Source organism: Cyanistes caeruleus, chromosome 16 (genome assembly GCF_971803275.1).
Source record: "Cyanistes caeruleus chromosome 16, bCyaCae1.hap1.1, whole genome shotgun sequence".
In the NCBI taxonomy this organism is placed as follows: domain Eukaryota; kingdom Metazoa; phylum Chordata; class Aves; order Passeriformes; family Paridae; genus Cyanistes; species Cyanistes caeruleus.
This window is the reverse complement of record NC_141716.1, coordinates 8149630-8165472: the sequence shown is the minus strand read 5'-3', so window position 1 is coordinate 8165472 and position 15843 is coordinate 8149630. Positions and strand designations below refer to the sequence as shown.

At 58.3% G+C, this 15843-nt stretch overlaps 1 protein-coding gene across 4 annotated transcripts; it reads right to left on the bottom strand.

The window, feature by feature from the left end:
- Positions 1–5564: 5564 nt before the first annotated feature.
- Positions 5565–15768, bottom strand: CD40 (CD40 molecule). Of its 4 annotated transcripts, none has more exons than XM_086853278.1 (9): positions 14980–15074; positions 13660–13741; positions 12956–13081; positions 12713–12856; positions 12396–12495; positions 11420–11481; positions 11111–11209; positions 10663–10688; positions 5565–10365 (listed from the first exon to the last, which is right to left on the bottom strand). In XM_086853278.1, the coding sequence occupies exons 1-9, from the start codon at positions 15025–15027 to the stop codon at positions 10210–10212; spliced, it is 843 nt and encodes a 280-aa protein (XP_086709404.1). In that variant the 5' UTR covers positions 15028–15074; the 3' UTR covers positions 5565–10209. The 4 variants fall into 4 exon arrangements, with proteins under 4 accessions (XP_086709404.1, XP_086709406.1, XP_086709402.1 ...); XM_086853280.1 differs by lacking the exon at positions 14980–15074 and adding an exon at positions 15556–15768 and having other exon boundaries at positions 9982–10139; XM_086853276.1 differs by lacking the exon at positions 14980–15074 and adding an exon at positions 15556–15768 and having other exon boundaries at positions 10084–10365.
- Positions 15769–15843: the final 75 nt, after the last annotated feature.

Genomic DNA, 15843 nt, shown 5'->3' with positions numbered 1-15843 from the left:
TGTCCTTGAGCTCAGGATGCTCTCATTCATCCCAAATTCATCCCTCCGGATGGATAACCTGGTCAATGATGAGACAACCTAGGCTGGACTTGGCTACATCCAGAGGTTCAGACTGCCAGGGGCTTGTTCTCCCTCAATAGCCATCCCTTCTTGGCACTCACTGATGTCTCTCATCATCCTGGTCCCAGTTCTGCAGGGCTCTGGGGACCAAGGATGTTTGGCCATCAGCCCATTCTGGGGTTGCAGCAGCCACTTCCTGCTCTTCCTGAATTTACCCACCCCCCCTCTCTGCTTCATGGCCTTTGTCTAATTCCCTACGCCCCTTTCCTATTTTTCATCTTGACAGAAGCAGCAGGCTCATGCATCCAGAGACTCCACAGCCCTTTCTTGTAGCTGTAGATTAAATTTCCCAGCTCAGTGTCTGCTGGCCTCTGGCTGAGTCACTGTGCACAGGTGTCCCCTGTCCCCAGGAGCAGCAGGCAGTCCTGGTGGTGCCAGAGCCTGGGGAGAGGGTGCATGCAGGGACACAAGGTGAGTCCTGCCAGCTGAGCTAAACTAAGCACAGCCTCCTGGACCATGGCTGTGGGCAGAGAAAAGGGGTGAATCTTGTGTGGGCCCAGCAGCCAAACTGTGCCAAGCATTCTTCAGCTCCTGCTTCCCTCACTCCACTCTGTCCTTGACCCTGGGGAGGGTGCAGCATGTGGAGGGAGCCCGGCTGCTCTAATTAAACCATGTTTGCAAACTCCCATGGCAAGCATCACTAATTATAATTAGGGAGAGTAGATCTGCCGTTCCTGCCTCTTGGACACGTGAAGCACCCTGCATGCCGACCAGGCTCAGAGGGCACTGAGGGCTGGCACATGGCACTGCTCAGCCTCCCCTGGGCTGGACACATCCCTGGAACAGCCCCCATGGAGCAACAACACCATTGGAGCCCTTGGGCCAGAGTGCCAGGCCAGGGGCAGAGGGCCACGGTGCAGCTGCAGCAACCCCTGCACCCAGGCATGGCGTGACTGCACCCCTCTCCCTCAGCACACACTCTTCATGCTTGAACCACTGGCCTAACGATTTCAGGTTTTTCCCCATTTTCCTGTATTATTATTTGTCGTTGTTCCTGTTGCAGTTCAGTGACCATGAATTATTGAACGTCTGCTTGCTCAGTAACTCTTTACTTCCACCTCGGCACACTGCTGCCGTGCCGCCTGTGTGGGACGGCCGCCAGCTCCTGCCCCCGGCCCCTCCTGCTGCCGTGGGACCCCTCACCACGCTCAGCACATGGCAGGGCCCCACACGCTGCCAGGGCTGCGGGCAAGGGGCCACACAGGCTCTGGGTCCAGCAAAGGCCCTTCCTCTGCTCCACTACAGCAGTGCAAAAGCTCCCAGCCATGGGACCCCTGTCTGGGACATGGGAGGCACTGGGAGGCACTGGGATGCACTGGGATGTACTGGGATGCACTGGGATGCACTGGGACGATTTGCAGTGAGTGCTTTTGGGGCAGCACTCACAGGCAGGAGGGGATTTGCTCAGCACCCATCCCTGCTGTTAAGGACTTTGTTCCCATCCATGGGTGGTTGTTGGTGATCATTGTGCTGCCCTAGTGGTGATGGCAGGACAGGGGTTGGAGCCACGGCTGAGCCATGGTGTTTGCAGGAGTGAGAAGGCTTCTGGTGGGTGACAGTGCCTGTTCAGGTCACCAAGGCACAGGGAGGCCTCAGGCAGAGCCTGCTGATGCTCCAGAGCTGTTCTGGGCAATGGTACAAGCATTGGAGATGAGCAAGGAGGCTCATGTCAGAACCCAACCCAGCCTGGGATGGGAGGACTGGGCTTTCCCAGGATGGCAGAACACCTCCCTCCCCTGTGTCATACTCAGGATGCATTTGCCAGGGACAGAGGGGAGTCCCGAGGTCTACCAGGCCTTGGAAGTGGCCCTGTGGTGGGTGTGAGGACACAGGTAGGGTCTGTGCCAGCAGAAGCCAGTCCTGGCAGTGCTGGGGCAGCCAGGGTGGCTGTGGTAGGAGCTGCTGCCCTTGCAGAGCCATTGCTTTCCCTGAACTGCTTTTGTACTTGGGGCAGAGTTGAGAAATCTCTGCTGGTATTGTGGGATTTCACAGACATGAAGGATAAAGTCTCTGAACTCCCACAGCTGCATTTTCTGAGCACTGCAACACTCCAATACCTCTGAACCGCTATTAAGCACCTGGTGCTGGTTTGTCTTTGCAACTGTGTCCCCTAAATAAATCCCTTCCCCATGCTGAGCCATGCTAATGGCCTATTGTTAAATGGCCAGCCAGCGCACTCTAAGCTGAAGTCATTATTTTTCCCACTCATCGCTGGGAGAAAATCTCTCTCCAGCATCCGTCTTGTAGGATAAGACTGAAACTTGGAAGCTGCAAGCCCCTGTGCAGGGCACATGCCCCTTGACCTGAAGCATTGGATGGTGGCCACTCAAGCCCCTGCAGGGCTCCTCACAAGAAGCAGTGAGGGTTTGCCAATATTCATCTGGATGAGGCACCTCTCTGGTGGGACAGGATGGCACCAGGGCTGGGGAGCAGCGTGGCAGCAGCTCTTCTGTCAGGGTGGGCTGGCAGCATCCACAGGGACCCTTGGCCCCCTCAGACTGTCCTGGAGCCACCAGCACCTCTGGCCTCCCCTGTTGTGAGCCTGGGCAATCACTGCCTGGCTCTGGGCTGACTGGACTGATGGCCAGGCCAGGCAGGGGACCTGGCCCTTGGCACATGTGTGTGCCTGGCACTGCCTCCCACCGTGTGCCACCCCGGCTGCTCCCTGGCACCCGCGCCTGTCTCTGTCTGCCACCATCTCACATGCAAGTGGCTCCCTGGGAGACTTGCTCCATTTTTTTCCTTTAACCTTGAAATGCAATTTCCTCCCCAAAATATCCTTTTTCCTGTAAACAACATCTCTTTAGTGAGATTACAGCAGAAATCCCTGAGCTCCCGGGTCCCGGGCGCTTTATCACCTGGTGAGCCCCATCCGTCACGGCCACGCGTGGGATCTCGGCACCCCGCCCTTGCCGACGGGTGATGGTCTTTTCATCATTTTTACAGATTTATTTTACAATAATTTAATTTCATCCTCAGCCCTGGGAAGACGAATTGGCCCCTGATGTGACTGGGGATTCAGAGCCAGTCTCATAAATTTGCCGCCTCTACACAAAGCTCTATTTGGAGTTCCTGATGCAGCCGTAAGCGAGAGTCTTTAAACAACAGGGGACGGGCTGTAAATCCCATGCGTGGCAGAGGGATGTCGTGGTGCCAGTGATACTCCCCAAGCCTCAGCCTGACTTGCTGGCTCTGGGTGGCCACAGGGACAGCAAAGGTCTCAGGGCTGGGAAAGGGGCAGACAGGGCTTTGCAGGCTGCCCCAGCTTGGCCCATGTGGCACTAGGTGCTGCCAGTGCTGTACTGCCAGGATGCCATCTGGCCACATGGGCACCGCTGCACAGGTGCCCTGGAGTGGTGAGTGCCCAGGACCCATCTCTGTCAGCACGTGCCTCACTTCCCGACTCACTGGAGCCGGTGCTGTGCCGGTGCTGTGCCGGGCACAGGCATCAGGGTGGTGCCGCCAGCTCTGCCACCAAGCTCTGCACATTCCTGCACATCTGTGCTTGACACATCTGGGACTTGCTGTGCTTTTGCTGCGAGAGGCTTGCCAATGTAATTAAACTCGAGTGACTCCCCTGCCCCTAGGCACAGCCCCTCATTTCCCTTTGATTTATTATGTCTTCTTAATTTATTTAAATGAGCCTCGGTGTTTGCACAGGCTCGGAGGGGGCTGGCTGGAGCTCTAATTGCCGGAGCGAAGGGAAGGCGGCTGGAGGGCTCCAGGGGATCTCTGCAGGGGTGTGTGCTGTGGGGTAGGGGGCTGCAGCCAGACCTCCAGCTGAGCCCCAGGCATGGCAAGTGCCTTTGGAGCAAAGCTTCCTGCACATGTGGTGGTGTCTTGGTCCCTGGTGCTGGGCTGTGCCAGTGCTTGGGGATCTGCCTCACTGGGGCTCTGTAGGAAAGGCAGAGCATCTTTAGGAGCTGGCATAGGGGCATCTCCCTGGGGCATTGCAGGGCAGTGTCTGCCCTGGCTCTGAGCTGGCAAAGGCAGGGGATTGAGAAGCCCAGCAGGGAACCTCTGCTCTGCCACGCACTTTAAGTGTACAAGGGCTGGGATGCTGCCAGATCTCACAGCAACTCCTGGCCAGGTGGGAGAAGTGCGTGGGACAGCAGGGGAGCCCGTGGCACAGCTCCAAGAGGTCAGTCTGTGCTTGAGGCCAATGAGAGTTTCTCTCACTCCCTCCATCTATTCCTCCTGCCTCCTCATGGCCCTACTCCCCCAGCTCAGACTGAGCAGACAGGGTGCCTCCTGCCTGCCCACAGCCCGTGCCTGCCCCATGCCTGTGTGGCCTCATGCCCTGCTGGGCCCCACGCTGCTGGCCCTGCTTGTGTTTGCACAGCTGATTGTTCCCCTGCTCGGTGTACTGCCTTGCACTTGTCCCTGTTGAATTTCATCCTATTTTTTCCAGTCCATTTCTCCAATTTGTCAAGATCATTTTGAATTCTAATCCTGTCCTCCAAGATACTTGTAGTCCCTCCCAGCTTCGTGTCATCTGCAAATTTAATAAGCACTTTCTCTATTCCATCATCCAGGTCCTTAATGAAAACATTGAGCACACCAGAACCAGGGCAAGCCCTTCACCATCCAAGCAGCCTGACACATGCTGTGCTCACCATGCTCTGCCCAGATGTGATGGGAAAGGGTACCAGAGCTTTGCCATGTTGGCTGTGCCTCACTGCACCCCAGCTCACATGGGACCTCTCTGCTTTGCTGCCCTGGAGCAGTGCTGGCACCGCGGTGTGCTGCCAGTATCAGGGGCTCTGGGGTGAGGCTGGGAGGGAACAGGGCTCATCTCCAGGATGGCTCCAGCTCGAGCTGCCACTGTCTAGCACAGGGCAAAGGCCTGGGAGCAGCTCCCACTGTGACCCCAGTGGTCAGTGTGGGCACAGGGGCAGCACAGCAGCCCCTGATGGGACCATCCTCCCCCCTCACAGCTGCCCACCTTCTCTTCTACAGGGTAAGGCTCTGCCCAGCCACGTAACTCCCCATTGTGAGGCTGCTCCCTTTGGGCTGGGACTGCTCCTGGGGCTGGATGGCAGGGATCTGGAACCAGCCCCAATCTGGAGCAATCTCGTGTGCCACCTCTGGCTACAGCCATCTCTTTTCTTTAATTGATTGTAGAAAGCAATTTACAAAATACAAACTTCTGCTTGTGCCAAGCCCTGCATGTCCAGGCAAAGCCTAATTTCACAGTAAAATTTCAAGTGCAATGAATGGCTTTTCCCAGCACCAGTCCATGTCCAAGCCAAGAGCTTTGCAGTCTGCATAAGCAGTGCTGAGCAGCCCAGAAATGGCTTTGCACTGCCCTGCAGAGCATGCAGCTCCCTGGGCTGGCTGTTACAATAGCCAGGGCAGCTCTGCCAGCACTCACTTCTGGGCTGGTGCTGCCTGGGTTGGCATGGCTGTGTGGTATCGGCTATTGAGAGACAGGGACATTCAAGTCGAGATCAGAAGTCAATTTTATTGAGTATACAAGGCATTTATATAGGGTTTTACTTGTATGGCACTTATACAGGGTTCTATTTTTGGTAACAATTTCCCATTGGTTATACACTCTTCATGACATCAGTTACCTGGAAATCATTACAAAGTTTCACAACGTATCTCCTGGTCACTTCTACCCCAGGGAGAAGTTATCTGTGACTGACTCTCCCATGATTTGTTTGATTAAGTCTAAGGTCCTAGGCTCCTTTATCAGTTCCCTTGTGCTCTCTATTTTATTCCCCACGGTGTGGGACCACCATGGCTGCAGCCTGGTCTGCAAAGAGCCACAAGCCCCAGCTCTCCATGCAGCCAGCTGGATGATGCAGGGATCCTGCATGGTCCGTGTGGCCATCAGGAAGGGGTCCCAGCAGGGCTGGCCAGAGCTGCAATGATGGGGGCTCAGCTGAGAGATGGTGCTCCTGGGCTCTGGCTCTTTACATGTCAAAGCCATAATTTCATGGTCAGGGTCTAGGAGGTTTGTACACACAGATGCATTAATTCTGCATTTAGTGATACAGGAATAATTGGTGTCACATCAATTAGATCGGTTCTTGGATACTGCAGTGATAAGTGCTGTGCAAAGGCCTCTGGGCTGCAGGATGTGAGGAATTCCAGCAGTGAGCAAGCCTGGTGGGGCTGGCAGCAGCAGGCAGAGTGAGGCTGGTAGGGATGTTGGGTGCTGAGAGAATGGTGGAGTGTCCAGCAATTTTGGCCTTTGCAGAACAACAAGGCCTGGGGCTGCTGTGCTGGGGGCTGCTGCACAGGCTGGGAGTTCAGGCCTGTGCTTGGAGAGGGGCTGGCAACTTGGCAAACCTCTGAGCCTGATGTCCCAGTCCACCAAGGTGATCCACTGCACCAAGCCGCTTGCTAGGCGCCTGGTTCAGCATCATCACCTGTACGAGGCCCTCATCCCTGTGGCTTGGCTTTGCACACAAGGTGGGTTTGCCAGCTCGCTGCTGCCCACCCCACCTCCTGACGAGGCTCAGGTGGGTCTGGAGAAGTGTGGAGTGGAGACCCCCTGTGCTCACACTGCCACAGTACAGATCAGCGCTGTCAGTCCCATCCCCACTGTGAACTAGGCAGAGGTAATTTGCAGATGACAAATATCCCTGACAGTAAATATTTTTCCCACCCTCATCTTTCTACAAGCAGATAAGGTGGCAGCACTGTAGCAATACAGTTGCTGGAGGGAGACAAACTCTTTGGCAGACTTAAAAGTCTATTGTGTCCCCGCAATTATTTATAGATAAAGAGAAGAAAGCCAATAAGCAGAGAATGGAGCTGCACAACTGCATTTGTTATGACGATGATGATGTTATCTCTCCCTCACACCCACACACGCACATCTCCAGTGCATGGAAACTCGCTGCTGGCAACAATCAAATCCCCAACCAGGACAAGGCAGGACAGACTGGAGGCTTTACCCTCTCATCACTGATTTATGCCCAGCCTGTTTTCCCACAGTGAACCCACCACACAACTCCTGTGGCTTGTCTGGAATAGCACCTGCAGGGGCCCAGGGGGTTTCTGTTTCTGGCTGTAGGATGTGGAGACGAGGTGGTGTTTGTCCCCATAAACCAGCCCCTGGCATGCTGGATGCCTTGTGGTGAGGGGGGTCTGGGGCTGCCTGCAGGGAGTCTGGGACTGGCTGGGTGCTCACCAGTTCAAGCAGCAGGACCCCAGAATGTGGGCACTCCCCACTGATGGGAGGGTGCAGGCGGACCCTGTCAGGTTTCCCAGCTCCGCATGGCCAGGACCTCCTCTTCCATCCCAAACTACTACTGAGAACAGAAATGTGGGTGTTTGGAGGGATCTGGGATTAGAAGACTTGGCAGGCATGAGTGATGGAGGTCACTGCCAATAAGTGCATTTCTGCAACCAGTGGAGCAGAGACACCCTGAGAGAGAAACATTGACTGCAGCATGGGAAGAGGTTGGGAAGCACCGCGTTCTCTCTTTTCAGTGAGCACTGCAGGACCCAGTGGAGGAGACTAGGGGCCTGACAGGGCTGGACCCACAGAAGGGAAGAACAAGGAAGTTGAGGGGTCAAGACCTGGAGTGCCACTGAGCCAGGCACCAGGGTCCCTGGGTGACCTGTCACATGTGTGACACTGGGGCCCTTCACCAGCCCATGTCTCCCCATGTGCCAGGGTGCTTCATGGCATTGTTTGGCTCCTGCTGGGGCAGAAGTCCTGCACCTCCCCAGAGCATGCACAGCACTGCTCCTCCCCAGGGAGGAGGCAGGAGGCGTGGGGGCTCCTGCCAAGTGCACTGACAGTGCCCTGTCTCAGTGGGACCCCAATCCTGAGAAAGCCCCAGGCAGGGCAAAGCTCTCCAGCTGGTGAGATATTGCCCAAGACTGCAACTGGGAACCCATAACTGGACTGGAGAGTGGGATGATTTTTCATTGCTTCCTCATAATAAGAGGACAGGAGTAAGTGACTAGTACAGTCCGTTCACTCGGTAAAGATTTATACAATCACTTCATCCGGTAATTGGTATTCTGGGGAGAGAGAGCGAGCTGCAGCTCCAGCATCCGCCTCTATTTGTTTTATCTCTGTCTTTCTCTCTTTCTCTCCCCTTTTCAGAATGAGTAATTCTGTCCCTCACAATCCCATTTAAACAGAGCATTTGCAGAGTGAATAATTAGTTACATTCAATTAGGCCTCACGCGCTCTCCCTTCTCACTTTGGGGGACAGACGCGCTAATGAGACGGTACATGTCTGACACGCGGCAGTGGGCACTGAACATGCTGCATGCCAGCAGGGAAGGGTCAGCCTTGGGGGAAGTGGGGAGATGGCCCCAGAATGTTCAGCCTGCCACCTGGGGAGACAGTCCTTTGGAAACCATCTGGGGCCAAAGACTTAATGTTTGGGGCCAAAAACTTTGCATCTGTGGCCTGAATAACACCTTCTCCTCCAGCAGGAGAGAGATCACATCTGTCCCCAGAACTGGGTGTTCTCTGGGCTGGTGCCAAGGGAATGCTGCCCAGGCTGAAACTCCCACCAGCACTGCTGGGAGTGCCAAGCCCTGAGAGGAGGGAAAGCTGCTGCCATGTTTTTATCTCCCTTATTAAACCTAACATTAGGTTTTAAGAGGAGCCTTAAATAATGTGCCACTGCTTGTACAAGCAAAGTTGCTCCATGCTCCAGCTGCTCCTCTCTGGGATTTATGGCCTTTCTCATGCTGTGTTGCCTGTGTTCAGAGAGTGGGTGGGTCCCAGGCTGAGGATGCTCTCAGTACCTGAAAGTCAGCAGTGGGTCCAAGCACCACCTCAGCCCCACGCCCGTGGTGACTCTGCTGCTACACCGCAGCACCCCACAGTGCTGCCTGCAGTGCGATGGACCCCACCTATGCATTTTACTGCCAGAGCAGTGAGGCGAGGGGCAGGGAGCTGCCTGCTGCAGGCAGCCCTGCCCGCATCTTCTGTCTCCTCTGGCGTGGGACACGGCCTGGGCATGGCTGTGCTGGGGGGGTCAGTGAGGGCAGCCACAGGAGAAGCACATGCAGGGGAGTGGGCCCAGCCAGGGTGTGCTGGAGAGGGCGTGGGGGCACGGTGGGGGTCAGCACAGCTGGCGACAGCTCTTCCTTCCCTCCTCTGGTGAGAGCCTCTGCCTTGGGAGCACCCGCCCACTCCCAAAGCATCATTCCCGGAACATCAGAGCTGGGAGCGCCGGTCCCGGGCTCGTCGGGGTCTCGGGGCTGCTCACGCACAGAGGGCAGGGAATCACCTTTAATCACACGGGCGGAGGGTGACGGAGCGGCCGCTCCCGCACGGACGGGTGGCTGTGCAGGGAGCCGCGGGAGGGGGTCCCGCTCTGGGCAGTTCCGTGGCCAGAGCCCGGCGGAGCCCGGGGCGGTGCCGGTGCCGGTGCCGGTGCCGGTGCCGGTGCCGGTGCCGCCCCCCGCAGCCCGCGCCGGTCCCGCAGCACCATCTCCCGGCCAAAGTACACCGCTGGCTGCGCTCCGGCCCCGCCGCCATCCCCGGCCCGGAACACAGCCGTGGGGCCCCGGTCCTGCCTTTGTTGGTCCCACGGAGCCCGGCAGCACCGGGCGGCACGGAGGGACCGCGGCCGGGCCGGGATGCCCTGTCCGGATACCAGGCGGGCCCTGCTCCAGCACGGACAGCACTTCCACAGCACCCCAGACGGGGGAATGAGCTCTGCCGTGGTGACTTCACACTAGCAGCCCCCTTTCCCAGCCCTGGCTTCTCCAGCACTCAGGGAGACGGCTCTGTGCTGAGGTCTTCTGTCAGCAGTGACACTCTGCTGTGGCCAGGGGCTGCACTGGGCTCTGCAGGGGCTCAGCAGGAGAGCAGCCACGCTGGGCTTCATTGCATCACCTGCACAGGAAGCAGGATGGAGTCTGTTCCATGTCCCCATGCAGGCAGCCAAGCCTTGCTCCACAAGGGCAGCCCAGTGCAGGTGACCAGACCAGGAGTTGTGGTGGTATTCCCGTAGGGCGGTCATGCCATGGTCCACTGCAGCATCACATCATTTGCAGACAGGCCAGATGCCAGATTTCCTCCCCAGCTGGAGAGGGGACAGAGGAGATGGTGCTGTCCCCAGTCTGTGCTCCTGTTGGAGGCAGTGCCCTGCGCCTTCACAGCATCTCCTGCTCCGAGATGCGGCTCTCCTTGCCATCCTCCTGGGCCACAGGCTGGCCCCTGAATAGGGTCTCCTGCACAGGCAAGACATTCTCATCCTGCTCCGTGGGCTGCTGGGTATCTGGGTTCTCTCCGGGCTCCCCAGCCTCTATCTGCACAGGGGCAGGGGTCAGGGGCAGACAGCTACATTCCCCCGCTCTGCATCCGTGTCTTTCCACAGGCTCCTGCTAGATTCCCACACAGGCCAGAGTATTGGTCCCTCCCAAACATTTGCCAGCAGCACGCTCAGGTTGCCCCAGCCCTTGTCCTGCCCCAGCCAGGCAGCCTAGTTCAGCTCCCACCCGTCCTGTATTGCAAAGTCACAGCCCCTACTCTGCTGCTGGCACATCCCCAGCTGTGCCCACGAGGAATCCCAACCCACTGCTGGAGGGGGCTCAAGGTAGACTCACCTCTTTCGGCACACGTCGCCTGGAATCTGGATGGAAAGAGGGACAGAGAAGGCAATGTTCAGTGGGAAGTTCTCCTGCCCTGCGGGGAGCTTCCCAAGGTCAGAGCCAGGGTTGGTGCTGCTGCACCACAGGTCCTGAAGCTCATGTTATGCCTGGGGTCACAGGGTGGGGGTCACAGCAGGAAACAGCATGGATTAATGGGGCACTGGTGCTGTCCTCCATGAGCTGGCCCAGCTCAGGCTGCAGCAGTGCCAACACACCTGCTCCCAACAACAGAGCAGGACTTGGCAAACCCTGTCCTGGTGATGTCCCCAGAGAGGCTTCCCCACTCTCAGCAGAGCTGCTGCTGTCTTCCCTGGCTCAGCCCCCCAACCCTTTATGGCCCCTCCGGCCAAGGTTCTCCCTCCCTTGTCCAAGGCAGCAGCTCACATGCTTTAGCCCCTCTCACCTGTGTGGACCAGGCAGTAGATGCAGACACCCATGAGGCACGTGACAACTGCAGCTGTGATGGGGATCAGCACCGACAGCGAGGAGCGCCTGCTCGACTCTGCAGGAGGACACAGGGTCAGTGAGGCACCCACGGGACACCCACACAGGGATCCCTCATGGACACTGAGAGGCAGGAAGGCATCACACTAGCCATGCACTGTCCCAAAACCACCATGCATGAGGCCAGCTCTTCTGAGTGCTGCAGGAGCTGGAGCCCTGCGGGGCTGTCTGCTTTGCACTGGATCAGCCCTGGGCACCAGGCACCTACCGCAGATCACATCCGAGGAGTTGGTCCCTTTCACCTTCACCACCAGCCCCTTTTCCTCGCAACTGCAGGGAAGAACAAGACCATGTAACCACAGTAGTAACTCAGGGAATAGCTGGGGCTGGGCAGGCACCTGAGCTTCCCCAAAATGCATCCTGCTCTGAGTCTGCCAAGCTCCAGCAAGGTGAGCAGGGTGATCCCCACCAGACACAGCCTGATGGGGACAGCAGGTACAGAGCAGGGTACCAACCCAGGGGCTTGGCCTGGAGTTGCTGAAACTGCTGAGGATGGGAATAAGTTTAAGGACAAGACACAGGAAGAGCAGACCTGCCCGGTCAGAGAAGCCCCCAGGGCTTGAGCACTGTAGCTATGACAGAAAAGCTTAGATAGGCTACAAGTGGCTCTATGGGGAAGTAATTTCTGGGCACAGATAAAAGCAAAGTGAAATCCAATGGCTGGCAGCTGAAGCAAAACTAATTCAGCTTGGAAATAAGGCTCATGTTTCTACCAGGAACTGCAATTAACCCTCAAGCAGCTTTCTAAAGACAGGGATGACCTGCCAGTTCATGGCATCCTCAAAGCCAAACTCCCCATGGGGAGGGCTTGTGCTTTGGCTGATGACTACAGCCACAGAGAACACTGGGAGGGAGAACCTGAACAGGGCATGGGGCATTCCCATAGATCCTGATCCCTTGCTTCCAGCTCAGATGACAGCATGGAGACACCTGAAGGGATGAGCAGTCTGTGCACATACTAAGAGACAGACACAAATGCTGAATGTCTGCTTGACCTCAGTCAATGCTGCCCTAGACCACACTGTGCTCCTAGCCCTGTTCCTCTCACTCTGGCCCTACACCAATTGCTGTGTCCCTCAGAGACCAGCCCAGCTGCCCAGTCCCCAAGGCCACCAAGAAAACTGACAGCAAAGGATGTGCTCACTGGGGCTGGTGGAAGGACATAGTCTGTACTCAGACAATACCTTGTCCAGGGGTGGCACGGCTCGGTTTTAGAAGAGACGTTGGAGAAGGTGCCTTCTGTACAGGGTTCACAGGGGGATGACATCCCATCCATGGCCTTGGCTGAAGAGGAACAGAGATGGTCAGTAGGGTCTGTAGGGGGTAAGGGCCTGAGGGGGAAAGGGGCTGCAGAAGCCAGGTGTGCAGCATGTCCTGTGGAAACAGCACAGCTCTCCCGAAGTCCTGCCAGCGACACTATGTTGGGCGGAACCTCCATTCCCTGAGGTCAGTGCTGACAGGGCATCAGACCTGTTGAATGGGAACAGCTTGTCAGATTTACCTGCCACGAAGCCAAAGCCAAGCTGGCAAGGCTGATTCTCCACGCAGGTCTGGCAGCTGATGTCAGAGCAGTGCATGCCAGCCTGGCACTGGCACACCGTGTTGTGTGTTGCATTTCCTTGCATCTTCACAATGAGGCCAGCATCTGGGCAGAGGGAACACGGACAAGGTGAGACACCAAGGAGGGGAGCCAGTCCCCACCAGTCTCCACAGGCTGGGGTCAGTGGTCACAGGGAGCACTTACTGTCTTCACAGATATCATGAGGAGCACAGTGCTTCTCCTTGGTCCAGCTCGGCTGATAGTGCCCGCTCTCACAGCGGACACAGACAGAGTCTTCTGTTGTACTGCACTCAGAGACCAGCTTTTCCCCTGCAACAGAGCCTGGTGAGGAAGGGGCAAGGGGGCTTTCCCTCTCTCCAGACAGCACCTCTACCAGCAGGAGAGGGGAATGCTGGCAGCTGTGGATGCCAGGACTGCTGCAGCATTCTGCTTGGAAACCAGGGCTCAAGGAGCCAGCTTGCCTGATGACTACAAACTCTGCAGGGGCCAAGTGGGGAGGAAGGACTGTGGGGTCACTCCAGCACTCCAGAGACTGGGATATGACCTGACAGTGACAGCAGGAGCTAGCAAACACCATCACAATTTGCTAGTGCCAGTGGCTGCACTCTCCCCACAAAGCTGCCTTTGCCATGGGATCCTGTAGCTCCAAGGGCACAAACAGTCCCAAGAGAGCTGTGGCACATTTGGTGAGGTCTAAGGGGTCTCCTTGAGCACCCACAAGGTCCCAGTTGCTCTATCACTGAGATGACACAAGGAGGTGAAGCTATCAGCATTGCTGGCAATGAGGTGCGGGGCTCCATCATACCAAGCAAAGTTTGCCCCACTTGGCCAAGCAGTAGGTCCTGACACAGCCCAGTTGAGAGGTCCAGAGGAAAGGGTTTCCATACCTGGCTGACACCGGTTGCAGCATCTGCCCTTGTATATATACTGCTTATCAAAGCACGTTAAGGCATCACCACGCTCCCCGCACTGGAAGAAACAAGACCTGTGAATTCATATCCAACACTCCCACATCACCACGCTTCCACAGACACGTGTGTGCTAATCTGCACCCTGAGGTGAGGCCTTCTTCACACCACTCTTCCCACACATCCACTAACCACAGACCACAGCAGCCACCCATGCTGCCTGATGGCATCAGTGTTGTCTCTGAAGTGGGGTGGCGGTGATTCCGGTAGAGCTGCTCCACATTTCCCCGGATTTCCTACCACAAGGCGATTGCACATCACCCCGTGCCCTTGCCAACAGTACTGCAGTCCCTTACAGAGGGAGCAGCGATCACCAAGCTTTCACGCCCAGAGCACTGCCAGCCCCTTCCCAAGGCTGACACACCGTCCCTGAGGGACAGGAAAGCCCCAGTCAAGTGCATCACCCATGCAAACTTTGCCAAAGCCTGCCCTTGCTCCTCCTGGCAGGGGACTACCAGCACAGGGAAGGGTAAAAAGGAAGCAGGGAATGAGTTCCCGAGCAAGACAGTGTGCAAGAGGGCACCGGAGCACCGTTCCTCTCACAGAGCCAGCCCCTCGCTGCTCATCCCCAGTAGCCCGGTAGCTCCCGGCAGATCCGCCTGGCCACCCTGGGGAGCGGGACGGGGGCTCCGGCAGAGAGCGAGGGAGAAGAGGGCCGGGCCGAGGGTGCCGTGGACGAGCACCCAGCAGGGTCGGGCGCTGCGCACCCCCTGGGCACCTCGAGCAGCCCCGGCTCGGGGACAGCGATGAGGCCGCGGGGCCGTCCCAGCCGTCACACCCGCCCACATGGAACCGAGAAAGGAAAGAAGCGCTGGCAGCCGGTTCCAGAGCCCCGCCCGACTGGGGGTCCCGACCGAGGGTCCCGGGGCTCGCCGCTGCCCGTCCAGGCCCGTAGGGACCCCTGGGCCAGCGCAGAGCGGGGCTGGGCTGCCGGGCCCGCGCCATCGAAGGAAAACGAAAGCGCGTGGATAGAGGACCTGGAGAGGATCCCAGAGAGTCCAGACAGCTCCTCCGCCCAGGCTGGGTCCCGGGACACCGCACCGACGGACCCCACGCGGCAGCGCCGCCGGCTCCCGCTCACAGCCCCGGGGCTCCCCGGAGCGGGGCGGCTGCGCCGGGGGGACCGGCCGGACCGTGCCCCTTCCCGGAAAGCCCGGCGGGACACGGACACAGGGATGGAGGGATTCCCTCCGCCTGTGCCCCTGCCCCGCTCCATGCCCCTATCCCCGCCCCACTCACGTCCAGCAGCGCCGCGCAGAGCAGTCCCAAAAGCCCCAGCCGGTTCATGGCGCTGCGCCCCGACCGCCGCCACCGCCGCCTTGCTAAGAACGCCTCGGTCCGTTCCCGCCCAGGAAGGGGCGTTGGGCCGCCCGCCCCGGGGCTTCCCCGCCGGCCCCGGCTGGGGACAGCTCCCCGCCGCCCCCCGGGCCCCGCGCTGCCCGCCCGGCCTGAGGCGCTGCCACAGCCGGGAACCCCCGGCCCGGAGTCACGGCCACAGGCAGGAGGGGAGGGGAGCGCCTGTGCAGCCCCCCGGCTAGAGCTCCAGCTTTCACTTCTTCTTTCCCACAGCAGCTCAGAGAGGTTTTGTTGTTTTGTCGGGGTTTGTTTGTTTGTTTGTTTGTTTTATTTAGCCTTTCTAGAGCCGCGGAGCTGTAGCACTGGAGGGCCCCCACGGCTGTGGTCAGGGAGAACCCCTCTGGCCGCAACCCCGGAGAGCCCCCAGAGCTGCCAGGAGCCCTGAGCTCTGCGGAGTGTACCGGCAAACACGTCAGGCATGAAAGGGGAAGGGGCAACAGCGCTGTGATCTGGCTCTACCTCCGTTTCAGTTCCCCAGACGAGTTCCCAGCAACCCCAGGGAATTTCCAGGATCCCTGCCCGCTCCGGAGACGTTCCCTGGACTCGTGGCATTGCGGTGGCTGGGCAGCGAACGGCGGCTCCTCAGCGCCCCTCGGTGCCCCGCTCCCTTACGGCAGTGCCACCATGCCCGAGAGGTCACACCGCAGCAGCCGCCTCCCGGTCACGGTCACGACCTCGGCCCCAGCTGGAGGTTGGTGGCCACAACCGGCCGCCGCCGGGTCACGGCTGCTCCCGGGGATAAGGGCG